The sequence below is a fragment of the Mus caroli genome, unplaced genomic scaffold (genome assembly GCF_978045245.1).
Source record: "Mus caroli unplaced genomic scaffold, Mus_caroli_1 scaffold_5, whole genome shotgun sequence".
NCBI classification, from domain to species: domain Eukaryota; kingdom Metazoa; phylum Chordata; class Mammalia; order Rodentia; family Muridae; genus Mus; species Mus caroli.
The window spans coordinates 7,361,483-7,386,368 of record NW_028227260.1 but is presented as its reverse complement, the minus strand read 5'-3'; the positions used below and the strand labels follow the sequence as shown (position 1 = coordinate 7,386,368).

Sequence of the window (24,886 nt, the reverse complement as noted above, 5' to 3'; positions counted from 1 at the left end):
TGGATATATGCCCAGGAGAGGAATTGCAGGATCCACAGGTAGTACTATGTCAAATTTCATGAGGAACCACCAGACTGATTTCCAGAGTGGTTGTACAAGCTTGCAATCCCATCAACAATGGAGGAGTGTTCCTGTTTCTCCACATCCTCGCCAGCATCTGCTGTCACCTGAATTTTTAAACTTAGCCATTCTGACTGGTGTGAGGTGGAATCTCAGGGTTGTTTTGATTTGCATTTCCCTGATGATTAAGGATGTTGAACATTTTTTCAGGTGTTTCTCTGCCATTCGGTATTCTTCAGGTGAGAATTCTTTGTTCAGTTCTGAGCCCCATTTTTTAATGGGGTTATTTGACTTTCTGGAGTCCACCTTCTTGAGTTCTTTATATATATTGGATATTAGTCCCCTATGTGATTTAGGATAGGTAAAGATACTTTCCCAATCTGATGGTGGCCTTTTTGTCTTATTGACGGTGTCTTTTGCCTTACAGAAGCTTGGCAATTTTATGAGGTCCCATTTGTCAATTCTCGATCTTACAGCACAAGCCATTGCTGTTCTATTCAGGAATATTTCCCCTGTGACCATATCTTCAAGGCTTTTCCACACTTTCTCCTCTATAAGTTTCACTGTCTCTGGTTTTATGTGCAGTTCCTTGATCCACTTAGATTGGCCTTAGTACAAGGAGATAGGAATGGATCAATTCACATTCTCCTACATGATAACCACCAGTTGTGCCATCACCATTTGTTGAAAATGCTGTCTTTTTTCCACTGGATGGTTTTAGCTCCCTTGTTGAAGATCAAGTGACCATAGGTGTGTGGGTTCATTTCTGGGTCTTCAATTCTATTCCATTGGTCTACTTGTCTGTCTCTACACCAGTAACATGCAGTTTTTTGTTGTTGTTTTTGTTTTTGTTTTTTATCACAGTTGCTCTGTAGTACAGCTTTAGGTCAGGCATGGTGATTTCACCAGAGGTTCTTTTATCATTGAGAAGAGTTTTTGCTACCCTAGGTTTTTTGTTATTCCAGATGAATTTCTAAATTGCCCTTTCTAATTGGTTGAAGAATTGAGTTGGAATTTTGATGGGGATTGCATTGAATCTGTAGATTGCTTTTGGCAAGATAGCCATTTTTACTGTATTGATCCTGCCAATCATGAGCATGGGAGATCTTTCCATCTTCTGAGATCTTCTTTAATTTCTTTCTTCAGAGACTTGAAGTTCTTTTACAGATCTTTCACTTCCTTAGTTAGAGTCACCCCAAGGTATTTTATATTATTTGTGACTATTGTGAAGGTGTTGTTTCCCTAATTTCTTTCTCAGCCTGTTCATCCTTTGTGTAGAGAAAGGCCATTGACTTGTTTGAGTTAATTTTATATCCAGCTACTTCACCGAAGCTGTTTATCAGGTTTAGGAGTTCTCTGATGGAATTATTAGGGTCACTTATATATACTATCTTATCATTTGAGAAAAGTGATATTTTGAGTTCTTCCTTTTCAATTTGTATCCCCTTGATCTCCTTTTGTTGTCGAATTGTTCTGGCTAAGACTTCAAGTACTATGTTGAATAGGTAGGGAGAAAGCGGGCAGCCTTGTCTAGTCCCTGATTTTAGTGGGATTGCTTCCAGCTTCTCATCATTTACTTTGATGTTGGCTACTGGTTTGCTGTAGATTGCTTTGATCATGTTTAGGTATGGGCCTCGAATTCCTGATTTTTCTATGACTTTTATCATGAATGGTTGTTAGATTTTGTCAAATATTTTCTTTGTATCTAACGAGATGATCATTTGGTTTTTGGTTTTGTGTTTGTTTATATACTGGATTACGTTGATGGATTTCTGTATATCAAACCATCCCTGCATCCCTGGAATAAAGCTTACTTGGTCAGGATGGATGATTGTTTTTATGTGTTCTTGGATTCGGTTAGTGAGAACTTTATTGAGTGTTTTTGCATCGATATTCATAAGGGAAATTGGTCTGAAGTTCTCTATCTTTGTTGGATCTTTCTGTGGTTTAGGTATCAGAGTAATTGTGGCTTCATAGAATGAGTTGGGTAGAGTTCCTTCTACTTCTATTTTGTGGAATAGTTTGTGCAGAACTGGAATTAGATCTTCTTTGAAGGTCTGATAGAACTCTGCACTAAACCCATCTGGTCCTGGGCTTCTTTTGGTTGGGAGACTATTAATGACTGCTTCTATTTGTTTAGGGGATATGGGACTGTTTAGATCTTTAACTTGATCCTGGTTTAAGTCTTGTTCCTGGTATCTGTCTAGAAATTTATCCATTTTGTCCAGGTTTTCCAGTTTTGTTGAGTATATCCTTTTGTAGAAGGATCTGATGGTGTTTTGGATTTCTTCAGGATCTGTTGTTATGTCTCCCTTTTTATTTCTGATTTTGTTAATTAGGATGCTTTCCCTGTGCCCTCTAGTGAGTCTGGCTAAAGGTTCATCTATCTTGTTGATTTTCTCAAAGAACCAGCTCCTCATTTGGTTGATTCTTTGAATAGTTCTTCTTGTTTCCACTTGGTTAATTTCGCCCCTGAGTTTGATTATTTCCTGCCATCTACTCCTCTTGGATGCATTTGCTTCCTTCTGTTCTAGAGCTTTTAGGTGTGTTGTCAAGCTGCTAGTGTGTGCTCTCTCTAGTTTCTTTTTTGAGGCACTCAGAGCTATGAGTTTTCCTCTTAGAAATGCTTTCATTGTGTCCCATAAGTTTGGGTATGTTGTGGGGCTTCATTTTCATTAAACTCTAAAAAGTCTTTAATTTCTTTCTTTATTCCTTCCTCGACCAAGGTATCATTGAGTACAGTGTTGTTCAGTTTCCATTTGAATGTTGGTTTTCTATTATTTATGTTGTTATTGATGATCAGTCTTAGTCCATGCTGATCTGATAGGATTCATGGGACATTTTCAATATTTTTGTATCTGTTGAGGCCTGTTTTGTGACCAATTATGTGGTCAATTTTGGAGAATGTACCATGAGGTGCTGAGAAGAAAATATATCCTCTTTTAGCATAAATTGTTTTGTAGATATCTGTTAAATCCATTTGTTTCATAACTTCTGTTAGTTTCACTGTGTCCCTGTTTAATTTATGTTTCCATAATCTGTCCATTGATGAAAGTGGTGTATTGAAGTCTCCACTATTATTGTGTGAAATGCAATGTGTTCTTTGAGCTTTACTAAATTTTCTTTAATGAATGTGGCTGCCCTTGCATTTGGAGCATACCTATTCAGAATTGATAGTTCTTCTTGGAAGAGTTTACCTTTGATGAGTATGAAGTGCCCCTTTTTGTCTTTTTTGATAACTTTGGGTTGGAAGTCAATTTTATTAGACATTAGAATACTCCAGCTTGTTTCTTTAGACCATTTTCTTGGAAAATTGTTTTCCAGCCTTTCATCCTGAGGTAGTATATGTCTTTTTCCCTGAGATTGGTTTCTTGTAAGCAGCAAAATTTTGGGTTCTGTTTGTGTAGCCAGTCTGTTAGTTTATGTCTTTTTATTGGGGAATTGAGCCCATTGATAATAAGAGATATTAAGGAAAAGTAATTGTTGCTTCCTATTGTTTTTGTTGTTAGGGTTGGCATTCTATTCTTGTGGCTGTCTTCTTTTAGGTTTGTTGAAGGATTACTTTCTTGCTTTTTCTAAGGCATAGTTTCCATCATTGTATTGTGTTTTTTTTCTGTTATTATTCATTGAAGGGCTGAATTCGTGGAAAGATAATGTGTGAATTTGGTTTTGTTGTGGAATACTTTGGTTTCTCCATCTATGGTAATTTAAAGTTTGGCTGGGTATAGTAGCCTGGGCTGGCATTTGTGTTTTCTTAGTGTCTGTATAACATCTGTCCAGGATCTTCTTGCTTTCTTAGTCTCTGGTGAAAAGTCTGGTGTAATTCTAATAGGCCTGCCTTTATATGTTACTTCACCCTTTCCCTTCTGCTTTTAATACTCTATATTTAGTGCATTTGTTGTTCTGATTATTATGTGTTGTGAGGAATTTCTTTTCTGGTCCAGTCTATTTGGAATTCTGTAGGGTTCTTGTATGTTCATGGGCATCTTTTTCTTTAGATTTGGGAAGTTTTCTTCTATAATTTTGTTGAAGATATTTGCTGGCCCTTTAAGTTGAAAATCTTCATTCTCATCTGATACTCCTTGGTTTGGTCTTCTCATTGTGTCCTGGATTTCATGGATGTTTTGACTTAGGATCTTTTTGCATTTTGCATTTTCTTTGATGTGCCCATGTTCTCTATGGAATCTTCTGCACCTGAGAGTCTCTCCTCCATCTCTTGTATTCTGTTGCTGATGCTCACATTTATGGTTCCAGATATCTTTCCTAGTGTTTCTGTCTCCAGCATTGCCTCACTTTGGGTTTTCTTTATTGTGTCTACTTCGCTTTTTAGGTCTTGTATGGTTTTGTTCAATGCCATCACCTGTTTGGTTGTGTTTTCCTGTTTTTCTTTAAGGACTTCTACCTGTTTGGTTGTGTTTTCCTCTTTTTCTTTAAGGACTTGTAACTCTTTAGCAGTGTTCTTCTGTATTTCTTTAAGTGAGTTATTAAAATCCTTCTTGATGTCCTCTGCCATCATTGTGAGATATGCTTTTAAATTCAGGTCTCTCTCTCTCTCCCTCTCCCTCTCCCACTCCCCCCCTCCCCTCCCCCTCCCCCTCCCCCCTCCTCTGTCTCATACATGCTCGTATGTAGCTAGAGGTGGAACCCCAGACCTTCTATAGACCAATATGTCTTACTCTGTTGCAATCCTGCAAAATCTATGGACTCATTATTAAAGAAAAATTTAAATTCATAAAATACAAATCCTGGACAACCTATTAAAATATTGAAACAAATGTGTGATGTAATAACATGTGGACTTTTAGATTCATTTGTTAAAGTTTGAGCTGTGGTTTCGAAACTGCCATGATTTTTAAGCAGGGTGAGACTTCCTTAATGATTACGATTCACTGAAGATGTCTGTGATTGCTATCGATCATAATGCTATTAATAACATGACACATAAAAGCAGTGAAAGATAGAAGTGAGCTCAGAAAACACGTCAATTTCATGGACCTATTTAAAAGAACAAATTCCTCTATAAGAAGATTATTTCCAAAGAAAAATTTATACTACCCCAAGACACTGCATTAAGGTACTTTTGCAAGCAGCAGCCTATTATAGATTCTATCAGATAACTGTATTTAAAAGAAGTTAGTTTACTCAGGTTAAAAGAAGATTTGCACTATTTAGATAGTACAAAAAAATGATTATGGAAGCTTTTATGTGTCACTTGTTTTGTTTTCTGTTTTATTTTATTTTTATTTGATGTGTATGGGTATTTTGCCTACATGTATGTTTGTGTATCATGTGTATGCAGTGCATGAAAAGGACAGAAGAAGGTGTTGGGTTCCTTGGAACTAGAGTTAGAGAGTTTTGAGCCACCATGTTGGTGCTTTGAATCGGGTCCTCTGGAAGGCCAGAAAGTGCTTTTCACTAGGGCCACCTCTCCAGCCCTATGTATCTCTTGTTAACAGGAATGATGCTAGTTTATATTTGATATACATGTATTTACTATCAGCTTAGGTCTTTATCTAAATTCTGTCAAGTCAGTTAAGTGAGTTGTCATGTTTGGACATCAATTCCTGCCTTTATAAAATGAAACTTCCAGTATCCACCTTTATGAGTCCACCTCGAAACTCAGGAGCAAATGCTCATCCCAATAGTCAGTGGCAGGATGCAATAACCATGACTTCTTGCTAATGAATGTTTGAGTCAGTTGACATAAGCTTGACTTGGCTGGTCTCAGCTCTAAGCTGAGGCACACATGGCTCTCATCCTTCTTTGACCTCTGGCTACCTGAGGGCTTTACTTTTCTTGGCAAACGGCTGTTGCATAGCAGGGCAAGTTGAGCCATCCAAGGACAATGCTTCTAATCAGGGCATATGCCACATCTGCTGACATTGAATTGGGTAAATCAAATCACATGACCAAGTCCAAAGGCAAGTGGTCAAGGAAGAATATATTCTGTTAACTCTCACGTACACACAGCAGTGAAAGTAGATGTATGAATCTGACCAATGTTTTGACTCAAAGTGGCAAACACATGTACAGAACACATGATTCCTGGGTCTGTTAATGAAGTGTTAAACACATGAGAGAAAACTGAATGTCTAGTGGTAGACATCAGCTCAGCAAACCTTTTAGGTACCAGATATGGGAGTAATCTGAAAAGTACCTGACTTTTTTCTTTACCTGTATGGTGGTTACACAGCTATATTTTCTTTATGGTAATTCACTGAGGTGACACAATCTGTGAGTTGTTTAGCATATCAATTCTATTTCAATTTAAAAAAAAGTTAAAAAACAACAATGGTGGTTTGTTAGGTCAGCAAAAGTAATTAAGCTGCCATAGATATAACAGTGAACTTAATTTAGTGGCTTTTACTCCAGATTTTGGCTTAGCATTCCCATAGGGTACTGTTTGGGAGGAGCCTTTAAAATTGCTGACTCATCACTGGGCCTGGTAATGCAATGTAATGTACTCCAGAGCAGAGGCAAGAGGACCAAGGCCAGCATAGCTTACAGACTATGTTGAAGCCCAGTCTGTGCAACTCAGCCCTTATCTCCCATTTTTAAAGAGGGCCAGAGTTGTGTGGGAGATGGCTCAGTGGCTAAAGTACTCACAGCCCAAGCAGAAGGGCTAGAGATGGCATCCCAGAACTCATATAAGTGCCAGGTGCAGATGTGGCCTACCTGTAATTCCAGCCTCACAAGCAGAGTCCAGATCCCTTGAGCAAGCTGGCTAGCAAAACTTGTCATATCAGCGAGCACTGGGTGTCACTGGTACACTCCCTCCAATGAACAAGGAGGAAGAATGAGGCTCATTCAGGACATAGACCTTTGGCCTCTACAAGTAAGTGCACCTACATGCATATGTATCCACACATGTCCACTCACACCTATGCAAACACACACACACACTACCACCACTACTACAACCACCACCACCCACAACAATAGCAACACCAGCACAAACATGAAAATGGAAATAAGAAACAAAAAAAAAAGAAGACAAAAAGGGATTGAGATATAGCTCAGTGATAGACCACTTGGCTAGAGAATGACAGGGCCAAGGCTCAGTCCTGTATATTACAGCAATAAACCAACCAATCAACCTGCCAGCTGAATTGAGCTTCCTTTCATTATTTTGTCACCATGCACTCTGGCTACTGGGAATTTGTGAAAGCTTCCTATGTGATTCCTCCATGTAGTCAAATCCAAGCAGCTACTCAGTAAAGTCTCATCACAAGCAAGTAGGGAGGAGTAGAGTTTTATCTCCCAGAAAATTGAATAAGCCTACCTGCCTGTTTAGGGTTTTCTGTTGCTGTGATAAAATACCATCACCAAAGGAATGATATTTTTTATGGGGAGGAAAAGATTTGTTTCTTTTCTTCTTTTTTTTTATTAGATCTTTTCTTTATTTACATTTTAAATGCTATACCCTTTCCTAGTTTCCTCTCTGAAAGTCCCCTATGTCCTCCCCCCTGCCCTGCTCCCCTACCCACCCACTCCCACTTCTTGGCCCTGGCATTTCCCTGTACTGGGGCATATAAAGTTTGCAATACCAAGGGGGTCCTCTCTTCCCAGTGATGGCCGACTAGGCCATCTTCTGCTACATATGCAGCTAGAGACACGAGCTCTGGGGTTACTGTTTAGTTCATATTGTTGTTCCACCTATAGGGTTACAGACCCCTTTAGCTCCTTGGGTACTTTCTCTAGCTCCTCCATTGGGGGCCCTGTGTTCCATCCAATAGCTGACTGTGAGCATCCACTTCAGTATTTGCCAGGCATTGGCATGGATAAGAGAGAGCTATATCAGGGTCCTTTCAGCAAAATCTTGCTGGTGTATGCAATAGTGTCAGGGTTTAGTGGTTATTTATGGGATGGATTCTCGGCTGGCTTCCAGCAGTTTTATCAGTGAGGAAAGTCAGGGCAGGAACCAGAAAGCAAGAACTGATGCACAGGCAATAGAAGAAGGTTACTTACTGGCTGCTACTCCTGCCTCACTCAGCCTGCTTTCTTAGAGCACTCTGGACCACCTGCTAAGACTGGCATGGCCTACAGTGAGCCCCACCCTCCCACATCGATCATCAATCAAGAAAAATGCAATAAGGCTTGTCTACACTGTTGGGGGCATTTTATTTTAAAGTTAAGGTTCCCTCTTCTGAAATGACTTTAGCTGTTGTCAAGTTGATTTAAAATTAGCCAGCACCAATACCTACTGGGATCTTTAAAGGGCCAATGAAAGATCAGGACAGAAACAAGGATAATCACTTGCATTTAGGAGTTGGTAACTGGCTGAAGGCTAAATGGGAAAGAAGAAATTCCAGATAGGAATGGCCTGCCAGTTACTGAGTGCTTGTTTTGCAGCCACCATTTTCTAGTCTTTATAAGAACCTTACCATGCAGGTGTAATTGTAGCCATTCTACCTATGAGCATATTGAAGCTTAGGGATAAGTCACTGACTACCAGTCACACTGCTTGGTAGGTCCTGATGCTGGTATGGGTATTTGAACTTGGGAGCCACTCTGCCATCCTGAACTCCTGAGGTCTCAATTCTAGGGTTCAAGCATGATCTTAATGCCACTGAGAGAACTAGGATTGAGAAGGCTCTTTCCTTTCCTTTCCTTTCCTTTCCTTTCCTTTCCTTTCCTTTCCTTTCCTTTCCTTTCCTTTCCTTTCCTTTCCTTTCCTTTCCTTTCCTTTGCTTCCCTTTCCTTCCCTTCCCTTCCCTTCCCTTCCCTTCCCTTCCCTTCCCTTCCCTTCCCTTCCCTTCCCTTCCCTTCCCTTCCCTTCCCTTCCCTTCCCTTCCCTTCCCTTCCCTTTCCTTTTCCTTTTCCTTTCCTTTTCCTTTCCTTTCTTTCCTTCTCTCTCTCTCTCTCTCTCTCTCTCTCTCTCTCTCTCTCTCTCTCTCTCTCTCTCTCTCTCTGCAAAAGTCTTGAGTTTTTATTGCTGGTTGAGTCCCTAGTAATTATGTCTTGGTATAGTATTATAAAATGTACCAGGGCTGATGTGTGTTGTGTGTGTGTGTGTTTGTGTTTGAATGTATTCACATGCAAACAATGTAGAAAAGAACTTTGACAAAAGGAAACAATTTAGGCAAAATGTTTGGGGAAATGCCCATACTAAGAGAGGTACAGAGGAAAGGACAGAGTCAGTGAAACTGAGAAACCTGTGCTCTGAAGATGGAAATCAGGTAGAACAGTATGTTAGAAGCCAGAGGAAAGGTTTCTGGAAGTCAAAATGAATCAATAGCAAAATCCAAGGTAGAAGGGTTTGGTGGACCAAACACTGCATATTGGGTTTCATAAAGAAGCCACGGTGATCTTTATTTTTCTTTTCTTTTTGGTGGAGCTTACAAAGCAGCAGGTTTTTTTATTTTTTTTTATAGTATTTCCATACAATCCTGATTTGCTTATTACATTTGCATAAGTCTTAGTTTTGGTGGATTTTCCATCTTTACTCTCTTCTCACCCCCCCAATCCCAATTAAAGCCGCTCACCCTCCCGTGGATTTCCCCTTCCATTGTTAAGATCAGTAAGAGAAGCGTGGGCAAGAATGCATAGCAGAGAGGAATATCAGGTAATGGAAAAAGGAAAGCATAGTTTGTGTGTGTGTGTGTGTGTGTGTGTGTGTGGATAGTGAAAGGATGGAGGGTGCTGAATGATGGCTTGGCAGAGGCTTTGGGAAGTATGTGACAGGGACAGAACTGGAGAATGGGTACAGGAAAGATGGTAGATGACATAATGTCACATGGTGAAGGAGAGACCCCATAAGTCCCATAAGAGCTAGCAGAGCAATTTCGTGCAATTGTTCCCCAGAGAAAAGAGCACAAGGAAGGAAGACCGTGAAGGAGCAGGAGACCGTACGGGTGGGGCAAAGGGGCATAAGAATGCTACATGAAATGGCTTTGGTTGCCTTGCTTGAGTAGGAAGGGAGCGAACCTGAGAAAAGCTGGAGCTTATCAGCTTCTTTTTTTTTATTAGATATTTTCTTAATTTACATTTCAAATGTTATCCCCTTTTTTGGTTTCCCCTCTGAAAACCCTCATTCCCTCCCCCCTCCCCTTGCTCACCAACCCACCCATTCCTGCTTCCTGGCCCTGGCATTCCCCTATACTGGGGCATAGAACCTTCATAGGACCAAGGGCCTCTCTTCCCATTGATGACCGACTAGGCTATCCTCTGCTACATATGCAGCTAGAGCCATGAGTCCCACCATGTGTTTTGTTTGATTGGTGGTTTAGTCCCAGGGAGCTCTGGGGGTACTGGTTAGTTCATATTGTTTCTCCTATGGGGCTGCAAACCCCTTCAGCTCCTTGGATACTTTCTCTAGCTCCTTCACTGGGGACCCTGTGCTCTGTCCAATGGATGACTGTGAGCATACACATAATGTATTTGTCGGTCATCAGCTTCTTTTCTGCTTAGTATAGAAGGAACTGGAACCCATGGACAGAAAAGCTGGCAAGCCTACAGGTCTCTGTAGTTGTTTGACTTCTTTTAGGTATCCAAATGATGCTTTGTGCTGTAATAGAATGTTTCTGGGGACTGAGCACTGTATTGGTCAAGTTGCTGATCCTGTACAGCCCAAATAACCTACCAAAAACTGTGTGTGGCCATGGGCTGAGCAGAGTTGACAAATATTAATAGAATCATTAAAAACCAGCCATCTAGTCAATATGTGTTCTTTATGCAGATCCTACTGTGGACTAAAAGCTGTGAGGTAATTGGTTAAGATTACCCCCTGATGTTATATGATTCAGATTTATCAATTAGTTAGATTATAAGATCACTGAAAGTACAGCTGTGGCTTAATGAATTCTAAGGTCCAAAGCTTTCAGAAGGAGACTTAAAGGACCTCTGTTACAATGTGAATATATAATGTATGGGAGAATGCTTCACCCTGGGGCTAATTTCTGTGTTCCCTTGTGTTCTCCTGGGTTTATATACAAGTACCTAAATGCTGGCTTTGAAATGGCGGTCATAACTACAGGACTACTTTTTATATTAACAGAATGACTAAAAATATTCCCTTTAAAAGGACAATTGACTTTATCACATGCTCTGTTGCATAAGGGGAAATGCAGGCAGGTGTGTGTGTGTGTGTGTGTGTGTGTGTGTGTGTGTGTTTGTCTGGAAATTGAACCTAGGGCCTTACACATGTTTGGCAGGTAATCTACTACTGAACTATGCTGCCAGCCCCTTTCTCACCCTTGGAGTCAAGGTTTTACTAAGTTACTGGTGCTAGCCTTTGAACTTTGCCCTGAAGCCCAGTCAGACTTTGACATTTTGATTCTCCCATCTCCTTCTCCCAAGCAACTGAGATGGCAGGCCTGTGCCACCAGACCTATATTTGCAGTTAAGAGTTTTGCAATGAATACCCCTCCCCCTTCCACTGCCCTCGTGTGTTACAGGTTAAGTGGAGCACATTAGATAGGAGAACACTGAGAATGGAAACCAAACCAAACCAAATTATCTGGGGTGATGCTTTCCCTAAAATGAAACAATTCACAAGTTTATGATAATGGAAATAGTCAAATACCAGGTACTATGTTGTAAAGTCCATGGTGATACTTGGGGAAGGAATAAATCCAATCAGGTAAGTTATTCCTGTGTCCAGGCACTGGGAGCCATGTTTTGAGGGTTCATGGGATTAGGGAGGGAAAATACAGTCTCTTCCTTTCCTGTAAACAGAGGAACAGGGACAGAGAAAGACTGTCAAGGGCATTGGAGCTTCTCATTTACAAGCATATTATGGTGAGTCTCCTAGAACCTTTTCCTAGGCTCTGGATCTGAGCCCCTGTGTACTGGGATGTAGGCAGAGAGTGACTTGATATCTCAAAATGTGTGATCCTGCTGGTCAGAAGGTAAAGGTCAAAAGCACAGGCTGACTAATAATATCATAAATGTCCAAGAAGTAGAACAATTTGTGTTGAGATCAATGGAGACTGAGGTCTTTTATTGGAGCAATTTTGGGTAACTTTATACTGTTCCAGGAAGAAAACTTACAACCTATATTTGAGTCATTGATTAAATTAATCATGCACAGGGTTTAGGGAGATATCTCAGTGGATAAGAGCATCTACTATACAAATATGAGGGCCTAAGTTCCAATCTCTAGAGCCCATGGGAAAATGTGGTTGGTCACATGCACCTGCAACCTCAGCACTATACTGTGGTAGGGAGGGAAGGGGCAGAAGAATTACTGGACTTTCTTACCACCAATCAAAGCGAAGGTTTAATGAGAGTCCCTGTCTCTAGGGCATAAGGAAGACGGTGATAAAGTAGGACACATGTACATGAACACACATGTGTGTTTGTATTTACATCACACCTGCACATGTAAAACAGACCATACATGTACATACATACATATACACACATACATAAGCATGAAATTAAAAAACAACCCTAAGCACACATAGACTAAAAAGTATTTGTATTGTATCCATGTTTCCCAGGACAGTGTGTTCTAAGATGGAGTGGGGCTGAGGCTGGGGAACTCTTTCTGAACCTCTTTTCCTGTTCTGCTTGCATTTGGCTCATGATCTATCATCTCCCGGACAACAAGTATCCCCAGAGGGTGATGGATCCTAAGGGTAAACATACAGACATTGTGCTTTTCCAGATGTCAAAGGCTTAGTTAGTGTGGGAATGCAATTGTCCCTTGGCTTTGGGGACTTTTTAATCTACAGAGGCTTACCTAGTGCATTGTCCCTGTATCACTTGGTCCACACCACTTGCTATGTACAAATAAAATGGCCCAGAGTTAGTAACATTGAAACAACAGACATGTGGATTTGTTAACAACTCTGTCAGGAATTCGGACATTTTGCTGGGGCAGGGAGTCTCGAAAGCTGCAGTCTTTGTAAGGCTTGTCTAACTGAAGATCTGTATAGCCAAGCTCACTGAGGCAGCAGCTGACAAGATCCAATTCCTCCTGAGTTGTTGGACTGAGGGTCTCATTTCCTGGCTGGTTTTTGAGCAGAGGCCACCCTCATTTTCTTGTCAAGGACGTTTAGTAGAATAAGCCAAAGTGATGCTAACACTAAAGAGAGAGTGAGCCAAATATAGGTTGACATTTAATCTTGGAAACAACCCTTTATCATCTTTGCATATCTTCTTAATTAGAAGCAAATATTGACAGGTATAAGGCTGGGGGGCAGGGCGGAGAGTAGTGCCTTAGGGTATGCAAAAGGATGAGGAGGACGGGGAAGAGAGGAGGGGAAGCAGAAGAGAGGAATTAGACCGGGGAAGGAAGAGGAGGGGAAGAGTAGTTGAGGGGGAGAAGCACAGGTGAGGGAGGAGGAGGAAAGAGAAGACTAGGGAAAGGGGAGGAAGGGGGTAGGAAGAGCACAGGAGAAGGAAAGGATAAGGAGTGGGTGGGTGAGGAAGACAGGAGAAGGAAGAGGAAAAGAAAGAATGAAGGAAATGAAGGAGGAGGAAGAGGCAGCATCATCAAATCCCACATTAAAGGGGAGGAGGTCACATGGGCTGTTACCACCAGGAGACGAGTCACTGGAGGGCTCCCCAGTCCTACAGATGTAAGCCAGGTAAGCGAAGGCTCACCCTATTCTTGCCTTCACCATCCCATGCCATACATATCCTTCTCAGTAAATGTTTGGTGAAGTCTCATGCTAAATGGAGCAGAATGCCAAGTACTCCACAAACAAGTACATAACCAACAGTGAAATCATTGAGTTGTCAGCCCCAGCAGAACCTGGTAAAGTCATTTCCTTTGTGGTTATCTTATATTAGGCTTTCACTTGCACAGTGTGATGGGCCCTTCTTGCCTTTTTTGTTTTTACATTATAGTACGTTAGTCCACTGCTTTACCTGACCCTACAACTTAACTTTTTGAAGAATTCACACAGTACTGGAATTATATCAGAGAACCAACCCGAGGGTACTGTTGCCTTGTACTGCATTTTGAGCCTATTTCTCTTTTTCCAGGGTTGGCCTGTAAACATCATCACAGCAGATCACGTGTCTCCCCTCCATGAAGCATGCCTCAGAGGTCACCTGTCCTGTGCAAGTGTTTTGCTAAGTCATGGAGCTCAGGTATGTGAAGCTTAAATAATAGACACATCAAAAAATGAAAAATGGCCATTTCTATTCCTCTGAATAATTTATAGTATCTTTTGATTATTTGTCACTTTTTTCTTTTTCTCTCCCTCCCCCAGTCTCCCTCTTTCCTTCTTCCCTTCTTTCCCTTCCTCCCTCCCCCTCTCTTTCCCTCCTCCTCCTTCTGTTTCTGCTGCTTCTGCTTCGGCCTCTTCTTCCTTCTCCTCCTCTTCTTCTGCCTCTGTGTCTTCTTGTGCTTCTTCTCTTTCCTTCTCTTCCTTCTGAAACGTGTTCTTTCTGTGGCTCTGGCTATCCTGGAACTCGAAGTTAGCTTCAAACTTAGAGATCCTCCTGCCTCTGCCTCCTGACTGCTGGTATTGAAGTCATGCACCACCACATCTGGTCTATGGGGTCTATTTTAAACCACTCCAAAATCTGTGCTTAGAGTCTGAACCATTTTATTTATTAGACTTCATTAAGAAGTCTCTGTGTAGTCTCTCATCTTTTAGAAAGTGGTCTATAATTGTTCGCAGGAGAGCAGGAATTACAAGGGAAGCAAAAGAGGGCAGATCTTTTTCTTGCATTCCATTTGCTACTGTCATATTGGCTAAAGTAAGTCTTGTAGACAAGCCTGCATTCAAGTATTGGGAAAAAAAGGCCTCCATCTTGTGATGGGAGGGGCTGCAGAGCCCTATGGTAAGACATGTGCACTGTGGTCATGTGCATCTGTTAAATGAAGTCACTGTGGGAATTAAACTGAATTCACCACTACATTCTCTTCCCAAGGAAGGCCAAGACCTAGATGAGGTACAGAAGATACAGGGTGCAAATTTCAAGGAGATGCTCAATCTCAAGATGCCATAGTGCCACAGGATGGAAAGAGCTTGAGCCAGTTTGGAAACTAACAAAGAGTCAGGGGATCAGTAGGGATTATTGGGAGCACATAAAAGTGTTCATCTCTTTCCAGTGGGGGATTTCAAGAGGAGCTTCCTATAGGAAATGATGTCTAATCTGAAACAGAAGGACCTTAGAACCAGTCTGCCAAATGGTGAATTAAAGGAAAATAAGGGCTTCCATCCACAAGACCCAACTAACACAAAAGTCTGCAAGTGAAACTGGGCAAATTTTACTAACCCATTTCTTAGAGCAGGAGAGTAGAGTGGGTGAGGAGGTTTCTTGTCATTTATGACAAAACCACATACAAAAGAAGCAGCTGGAATGGAACTGTTAAAGGAACAATCACTTTATGGTCCTGTGGCACTATGGCATCTTGAGATTGAGCATCTCCTTGAAATTTGCACCCTGTATCTTCTGTACCTCATCTAGGTCTTGGCCTTCCTTGGGAAGAGAATGTAGTGGTGAATTCAGTTTAATTCCCACAGTGACTTCATTTAACAGATGCACATGACCATATGACAAGATAGAAGCGTCCATGTGGATATGGGCTTGTTATCTATTGTTTGTAGCCCAAGCATCATGACATGGATGGTAGCTTGTAAATGTCTATGAGATTTGTATTCATTCTAATAAAAACTAGCTCTGAAATCTATAGTTTTACAGTCTTGTTAACCAGTTCTGTATCAATTTGCAAACATATTTAAGTTTCATATTGACTAACCATATAATTTTTTCTTTGATCTAACCCTACCATCTTACCAATTCTCTCATAAATGAATAAACTAAATAAAATCTTTTTTATCTGTTAAGCATATCTACATGAGTATCATCCTTTTAAATGAAAAATATATTCTTTTTAAAAATCATTTTCAGAGTATTCTGGCTACTACTGTCTTAGGATGGGTGTTTAAAATAGAGACATTCATTTGAAAGCTATGCTATGGAAGTCATCACTACTAGATTCATGACCCCAAAGAGGGCAGGGAAGAAAGACCATTCAGTAATATTATTACTGCCTTCTGTTTTATACTTTGTTCTTTTTTTTCCATGACAATCGTTCAGAATTTGGTGGTTCTCATTTTATAGAAAAAGATGGAGTTTAAGGCTCAGAGAAGTTTAAAAAAAACCCACATTGAAAGTGGAAGGATTCAGTTTGAGTTCAGTTCACATCAGTCCCTCTCTTTATCCTGGAGTTTGGTTTTCTTCGCAGGTGAATGGCATGACCATAGATTGGCGAACTCCCTTGTTTAATGCATGTGTCAGCGGCAGCCAGGACTGTGTGAATCTTCTGCTACAGCATGGAGCCACTCCCCACCCTGAGACTGAGCTGGCCTCTCCCATCCACGAGGCTGCTAAAAGAGGTAAATCCATTGGTAATATTTAGGGGTTTCACCCAGTCCTTCAAGGAAGCTCTAACTACAGAAATAGGAAAGCAGAGGGATATTTTAGAGCAGTAGTTTTCAAAAGGTGTGTTGGTAGGAGCATCCATATGACCGGGCATGTGAGTGCAGACTCTTGGGACCTGCTCCAGGCTCTGATGCACACGTATGTTTGAGAATCACCCTTTCAGAGCTATATTGCTAGAGTAGGCAATGGTAAACACATAGGAAGTTATGGATTTTTGTGGAATATATGATCTCATAGAAAGCAAGGTCTATATTTAATTGTATGGAAGTAATAGGTTCTATAGTAACATTTTCTTTCAAAGTTATCATGTACCTCAATCATGTTCAGCTCCATTTCCCTCTCCTGCCCTTCTTCTACCAGCTGTGTTCTTTCTCAAGTAGCTTCCCTTCTACTTTTATAGGGGGAGAGAGAGAGAGAGAGAGAGAGAGAGAGAGAGAGAGAGAGAGAGAGAGAGAGAGAGAGAGAGAGGAGAGAGAGAGAGAGAGAACACAGGAGAGAAAGTGAGAGAGCAAGAGACAGCATGTGTGCGCATATAATCTGGGTTCCACATATGAGTGAATGAGTGTATAGTTTGTATTTGTCTTTCTGAGTTTATCTTACTTGCTTAATATGGTGCTCTCCAATTCCATTCATTTCCATGCAAACAGTAAAGTTGAATTCTTCTTTATGGTAGAATAAAACTCTGTGTTACATATGTACCATATTTTCTTTATTCATTCTATGTCTTTCTTCAGGACCATCATTTTTTATTATTAGATATTTTCTTTATATACATTTCAAATGCTATCCTGAAAGTTCCCTATACCCTCCCTGTCCCCACTCTCCTACCCACCCGCTCCCACTTCTTGGCCCTGGCATTCCCCTGTACTGGGGCATATAAAGTTTGCAAGACCAAAGGGCCTCTCTTCCCAATGATGGCCAAGTAGGCAATCTTCTGGTACTTATGCAGCTAGAGACACAAGCTCTGGGGCTACTGGTTAGTTCATATTGTTGTTCCACCTATAGGGTTGCAGACCCCTTCAGCTCCTTGGGTACTTTCGCTGGCCTCCACTGGGCCCTGTGTTCCATTCTATAGATGACTGTGAGCATCCACTTCTGTGTTTGCCAGGCACTGGTATAGCCTCATATGAGACAGCTATACCAGGGTTCCTTCAGCAAAATCTTGCTGGCATGTGCAATTAGCCTTGTTTTTCCATGTCTCTTCCCTGACCAGACTAGTTATAAACACACAATCCATAAAAGTAAATGGCTGCGGGTTGCTTTCCATGGCTAGTGAATGCAGTTCCACTCTCAGTGGCAGCTGACATTTTGTTGATGGTTGGAGATTGCTTCTTTGGTTGATCCTCCTTTTGTTTTGGGGAAACCGAGGCAAAAAGCCGTATTCTTCTCTACATGGGAGGAGATGAATAGGCTAGGATGTTCAGTGGGGAGCTGATCTAATGGCTTGGGACAGACATTTACTCTTTCTGTTGTATTTAAAATATTCTCTATTGTAAGTAAAGAATATGACTTTTGATTCCTGGATATGTTGGGAGTGTATTTAAACACACACAAAATAGGGACTGTTATTTAGTAAATTTATGCTGTAACTCTTCTGTTTGTTTCTTTCTTTTTGTGCTACAGGATATGTGAAATGCATTGAGTCCCTCGCAGCTTATGGGGCCAATATTGACTATAACATCAGCCATCTGGGAACACCTCTGTATGTGGCTTGTAAAAACCATCAAGTAGCCTGTGCCAAGAAGCTCCTAGAATCAGGTAAGGAAAAAAGGGCATGGAAATGAGCAAATTACATGACCCCTAAAGATCCTCCTGTCATACAAGAGGAGAGAGTGTGGGCAAGGGGATTGAGCAAGACCCTGCTGTTCTGATGGGAAGTTGTTCTACACTGTTTACATTTTAATTGTCACACTTCTAACTAGCAAGACAATGAGGGAGGAAGAAGAAGATGATGTTGATGATAACACCCATACCTTTTTCCAGGGTGGTCCTCATTTATTACAAGCTTTTCCTCCCTGCCCTCTGCCTCTCTCTAGCTGGACAGTTAAATGATTGAGTTCTGCAGAGTGTGCAAAGCTGCAGTTGTAGCTGACTCTTCTCTTTTTGGGACCATCTTCCACATTTGCCTGCCATAAACAGTTTTTTTGTATTTTGTTTTTTTCTTGAAGGGATGCACTATCATTCCTTTTCACTCCCTTATGGTTGTCCAGTCGCCTTCCCAACACTGGGAGCACTAGGGCAACTCTTTATCTACATTGTGATCTTCCTTGAAGGCTCCAGGAGTCTCTCCCCACACTGACTGTTTTCTCCTTCCTATTTATTTTCCCTTGTTTGATAGCAGTTCTTATTCATAAATTTTCTCTGCCACTCTCCCTCCTGCCTATTATTTTAGGGAGAGTTTTTAAGCTTCGAGGCATTTAACGCTCGTATCCAGGGCAGGGCCATATTTGGCATCTCTCACAAAGTAAAACTAGTATTTGTTGACCAGGCGACTGGGCATACTGTGTGTATGTGTGTGTGTGTGTGTGTGTGTGTGTGTGTGTGTGTGCGCGTGTGAATGGAGTCCCTAGTTCAGGTAAAAAGTGGGAGCCTGCATACGTGTCAGTGAGAACCAAGCTCTGAGCAGGGGTGAGAATTGATTTAGATGGTGGAGGGAGAATTGGGTAGGGATGGTCATTACTCCTAAAGATAACTTGTCAGCTTTCCTGTGGTAACAGAATCAATTATTCCAACTTAGAGGGAGAAATGCCTCCCTGAATTGGTTGTGTTTAATGATCCAGTTCACACAGTCTCACATCCCATAGCTTTAAATGCAGTGCTGCCCAGTGTATGAATCCAGCTTCTGGATGTATGTGGGGTTTCCTCATTTTAGCCTTATTCGTGGTCTGTACTAATACTTAGATTGCATTAATAATGAATTGGCAGCGTTCATGCTACCCAGACTTTCTCTTGATTGTACCATGCCCATGCATAATACTCTGTGGTGGTGAATTGCTAATGCCATATGCTACACAGCTTACATGGTCCTTTCCTTCATGTTGTCAAATAAAATTCCCTTTTATTGTATTTGCATGAACATGTGCGTGTTCATGTGGGGAGGGGAATGCATGTGTGCATGTGTGTGTGAATGTGAGCGTGCATGTGCAGGTGTGCTCATGCTTGTGGAGGTCAAAGGTCATCCTGAGATGTCGTTCCCCTGGAGCCATCCAGTTTGAATTTTGGAGCAGTCTCACCGGGGACTCACCGATTAGGCTAGGCTGCCTTCAAGGGTCTGTCTGTCTCACTGTCCAGCTCATTACCAGCATATATTACCATATTCACATTTTTCTCTGGGTGCTGGTGACTGAACACTGATTTTTTTTTTGTACGGCAAGAACTTTGCCAACAGAGTTGTATATCCAGTGCCCAATTTTCTTATTATCTTAAATGACATAAAATGAAATCAGTTCCCAATCTTAAAGAATTCTGTTCATCACGAATTCCCCACATTGAAAGTCTCTTGAGAGTCATTTTTTTCCGGAAAGGGAATGGCTAGCACTGCTTTGTGACCTCTTTTGTTCTTGTGACCATTTAGGAGTATCTGTGAATCAAGGCAAAGGCTTGGATTCTCCTCTTCACGTAGTGGCCAGGATGTCCAGTGTTGAGCTGGTGCATCTGCTCTTGGATTTCGGAGCAAATGCTCAAGCCAAGAATGCTGATGGCAAACGTCCTGTGGACCTGGTGCCTCTGGAGAGTCCTTTGATCCAGATCTTCTCGCAGAATGAAGGTGCCTCTCTATTGCCCTAATCGAAGCCCTAACCCATAGAGACTCCTTTGATCCCTAGTGTGAGGCAGGGACTTACTAAGTTCTGACTTCCAGTTCTATAAAGCTCACTCTCTGCCCTCATCATGCATGGGGAACCTGAGATAATTCAACAAGGCACATCATTGCTAATGAAGTAAAATTTAGCCTTTTCTTGTTTGATATGTTGGAGTCAGGCCGTTTGGCCAGTTTTAAAAGAGGTCAGCTATGATTTAGAAATATTTGATATTAAAGTTAAATGCAACACGCTTTAGAGCCGTGGTTCTCAATCTTCCTAACGCTGTGACCCTTTAATACAAGTTCCTCCTGTAATGGTGACCCCCCTAACCATAAAGTCATTTTTGTTGCTACTTCATAATTGCAATTTTGCTACGTGTGTGAATAATAATGTAAACGCCTATGTTTTCTGATGGTCTTAGCCAATCCCTGTGAAAGAGTCATTCAACCTTCTAAGGGGTCGCAAGCCACAGGCTGAGAGCCACTGCTTAGAGTGATTCTGCAGATGCCTTCTAGGTATTGTCTGGTTTCTCAAGATGTCGGAACTGCCCCATATACCAGTCAAATCACTGAGTAAATGATTGCTGGGGTTAAGATGTAGCTAACTAAGCGTTTAGAGCATTTGTTTAAAGATTTACACCAATCAAGATACATTTACTCTTGCAAGTTTACCACAAATAAGAACTCACACTGCCCACACAAATTACTAAACAGTGGTCTGCACAGGAGAAGGGGCATTTCATGGAGCAAAGAAGCCTTCAGGTCGCAAGGAAACCTGATCGCCTTATTAGTTGTTCTACCAGAATGTTGACTGTGCTTTGTTTTTGGACTGTGGGACTCTGAAGTAGACCTTCCGAGTTGAGGGACCCTGATGTCAAGTAAGCTGGTTATTTTCTAACCACAGGCTGAGAAGTAGGGCTGCTTCTGGGTAGAGTGATAAAGTGGTCCAAGAACTTCTTTCTGCTCCCACTGGCTCAGGGCAATTGCCTGTCCTGAAGTTACCTGCACTCCTTAGTATTGCAGGGCAGGCTAAGAAAGACTGATGCAGGCAGAAGGAACCAACCAGACTTCTCTTTCCATTAAGTAGCGTGGGATAATCACTGGGCATTTCTGCCTGCATCTTGACGATTTCTTGTTTTGAAAAATTTCTATGTTATACACATAGAGCTACTTTCTCTTACAGTTCCTCAGGGCCCACAGAAATATTTCAATTCCCATTAAAACAGAAGAAGGATGAATAAAACCTAACCAGAATTATATTCATCTTTATACTAACATAGTTCTAAAATACCGGTTTTAATATTTTTATTGGGAAAGTAATATACAGAGGCAACTGTGCCTCGGGGTCTAGCAAATTCACATAGTGTGGTGAATATATCGTTTTCATATGATGTTATAAGATTTTCAGATTGTCTTCACTGGTAATTTTTTTCCTTCCTTCCTTCCTTCCTTCCTTCCTTCCTTCCTTCCTTCCTTCCTTCCTTCCTTCATTTTTTCTTTTTCTTTTTTCTTTCTTTCTTTCTTTCTTTCTTTCTTTCTTTCTTTCTTTCTTTCTTTCTTTCTTTTCTTTCTTTCTTTCTTTCTTTTTTGGCAGGGTCTCTGTGCCTACTGCTTGTTATCCATGAACTTGCTACGTAGATCAGGCTAGCCTTGAAGTCACAGAGATCCCTCTGCCTTTTGCATGACTGTTAGTATTAAAGATGTGTCCCACCATGCCTGGCTTAGTGTTTTCTTTCACTTCTGTTTTGCCTTTAGGGGTCACTTTCAGGATTTGGGTGAGGCATTTCTTAGCAGTCCAATGGCCCACAAGAAATGGTCCCAGGCAAGCAAGCAAAAAAAAAAAAAAAAGTTAGACCTGCAGATAGAACACATCAGCTTCTGTCCCTGGGTTTCTTTGATGATTCAGCTTACCTGGTGCTCGGTGCTCAGGGAGGCAACTTAATTAAATTGCTGTCTTTCTTCAAGGGTATGTGGACTTGGGAGTATTAGCTGGAACTTAACTGTGTTCTGAGTTGGGCTTGGCATGGAAGTTAGGAATGGTGGAGATCTCCCCCCCCCCTTTTTTTGGAAGCTAAAAGAAAGAATTTCAAGAATATTATCCCCCACCCCTCCCGTGCTTGGCATCTAAAACATGTTTTCTCATGGCACAGATCGAGACCATGCAATGACTCCCACCAAGCTTGCTCTGAAGTCCTCTTCTTCATTTATCTTTTTGAGGACCACCCACAGTTGCCCCTAATTAGTCATATCCTCTAACACTCCTTAGTGAAGTTAGGTTAACTTCCATTTCTCTCAAAGTGTGTGCTGTGAAGTTTGCTGACCTGTGCCTTGAACATATTCTGATGTTGCCTTCACTTGCAACCTCTTGGAACGTGCTGTTAGCACTCCATCTAGAGATTACACACACTCCTTTGACTCTATTCGTCTTCAGTTCTTGTTCCCCATCACCCGAGAGATCCAAAACTAAGTTTACCTGTAGCGCATGGTAAGGCTACAGGACAGTAGAAGCCACAGTATCATTTCAACTGCAGTTTCAAGTCTGACTTCACAAGAAAATGACCTGGGGCCCATGCTTTAAAAAAATCCAGATGCACAGGCACACACCAACAATAATTGAACCAATGTTTCTGGAGTGGGATGCAGCTTCATATAGTTTAAACTTCTTCAGCTCCAGACAAATCTAAATTTCACCATGGATTGAGAGCTATTGTTTCATGAAATTTATTATGACTATACAGTTTTCTGTTAAAAAAATACCAAAGAAGAATTTCCATTTTAATTTGGTGCAAGAAGTGGGGCTGGGGATGGTGATTATACCTTACCTTTTATAGTGTAATAGGGATTCTAAACCTTGGTACCATTGATAGCTGGATTTAGGAGCTGTGCTGTGCGCAGATGCTAGCAAGTAGTGCTAATATTTTCAAGTAATGCTAATCAAAAAGTGCCTCGAGATGTTGAGTAATGTCCCCTAGGGAGAAAATACCTTCCTTTTCTTTTTTCCTACCCAGCTTGTTGAGAACTATCACCCTAAAATGTAAGCTCTTGGATGTTCCCTGTACATATTTATATTAGTTCACTTTTCACAAATGAGCTAAAGTTTGGGAAAGCTTAGAGTACAGGATAGAAAAGTAAACACAATTTAACTACATGAACTTATGATTTACTTTGAGCTAAGCATATTTGAATATCTTAACTTGCTAATATTATAAACATACTTGCATCTAGAAATATGGTTTAATTTTTAAGGTAAACGACAACACCATGAAATAGGAATTTTACTTTTTATGATTGAAACTGTTGTATAGTTGTTAATTCCCAAGTTAGTTTCTTTAAACTTCTATTAGTGAGGTGGCTAACTTTTAGATAGTTTTTAGTCTGTCCTAAACTAAAATCGAACAAGGGATGGAGATGGCTGAGCAATTTATGAGTGCCTCCTGCATTTGCAGAGGACTGGGGTGATGCTATGCTCGCTGCTGGCCTCCATGGGTACCGTCAAGCATGTGCTCATACTATCATGTATACACATACATATAGATAAAAGTATCTGAAAATATCTAATGATCTTACTTCAGTTAAATACAGGAAAAGAGAGATCATGGCCTAAAAAAATGCCTCCCTCATCTATGCACATAACAATTAATGTAAAAAGAGACCATGAATTTATTTGAAAGAAAGGGCATACAGGAATGTTGGGAGGAAAGGAAGGGAAGAGGGAATTGATGTAATTATATTATAATCTCAAAAAAGAAACAAAAAAACGAAAAAAAAAATAAACCAAGGAAACATGGACTTAAAGTGTTTAGTGTATCTGTATAAGAATGTGATATATAATGTATGATTGAAAAGGTCGTCCTCGATTAGCAAAACAAGCATGATTTGTCCCATGTTCTTCCTCCAGGACCCCAGTCTTTGAGGCAGCTATGCCGCCTGAGAATCCGGAAATGCTTTGGCATTCGGCAGCATCATAAGATTTCTGAACTCCTCCTCCCGGAAGACCTGAAGCGCTTCCTTTTACACCTTTAATTGTGGAGGGACTGGATTCGCAAGCAACTGAAAAATGGTGTTGAAACTCTTACCACTGGAGTTTCAAATAAATGAAGGTTAATAATGGTAGACTAGTGGTTTCTTTTGATTTTTTTCTAGTAAGACCCTTATCTTTAAAAAGAGCACACGGGGTACTTCATAGTATTGGTTAGAGAGTGTGAAGACTGCTTGTCCTCTGCGTAAACGGGACTGTCTAAAAATAGCTATTGGTCTTGAACATGTCCTACATGCCAATCACCAAGCAAGGAACACTTTATGCAGCATCTAATTGAGCCTTCACAGCTAACTGCCCAGGTGGGTACTCTTTACTACCTTTGCCAGGTGATACACTGAAGCTCAGACTGATCAATATATCCAATTACTGAGATCAAGGACAGAGGAGCCAGATGCAAACGTAATTTGTCTGCTGTTAACCTGGACAGTTTCAGCTAAGACAGAATTTTCTGTTGTTATGGTCCTGGCATCTCCATGACATGGAACAGGAGACGAAGAAGGACAGTGTTTCTTTGTTTGTATCTGTGCTCTTAACCCTTTCTCCTTTATGGCACAACTGGCTGCACTAGATGTAGAAGCACGCTTATTTTCCACCTCAAATCCCAGATGCATAGTACGTATATTCTAGAACCCTGCTGA

The 24,886-nt window shown here is 41.0% G+C and overlaps 1 protein-coding gene across 1 annotated transcript in view; it reads left to right on the top strand.

Annotated features, from left to right (window-relative positions):
- The window catches only part of Asb9 (ankyrin repeat and SOCS box containing 9), a 43,454-nt gene extending 19,145 nt beyond the window's left edge, over window positions 1–24,309 (top strand). The window contains exons 4-8 of the mRNA XM_021153630.2: window positions 13,996–14,103; window positions 16,214–16,364; window positions 18,034–18,168; window positions 19,985–20,176; window positions 24,108–24,309. Coding sequence (XP_021009289.1) covers window positions 13,996–14,103; window positions 16,214–16,364; window positions 18,034–18,168; window positions 19,985–20,176; window positions 24,108–24,232 — 711 coding nt within the window. The 3' untranslated portion in view covers window positions 24,233–24,309. The remainder of the gene's footprint in view (window positions 1–13,995; window positions 14,104–16,213; window positions 16,365–18,033; window positions 18,169–19,984; window positions 20,177–24,107) is intronic.
- Window positions 24,310–24,886: the final 577 nt, after the last annotated feature.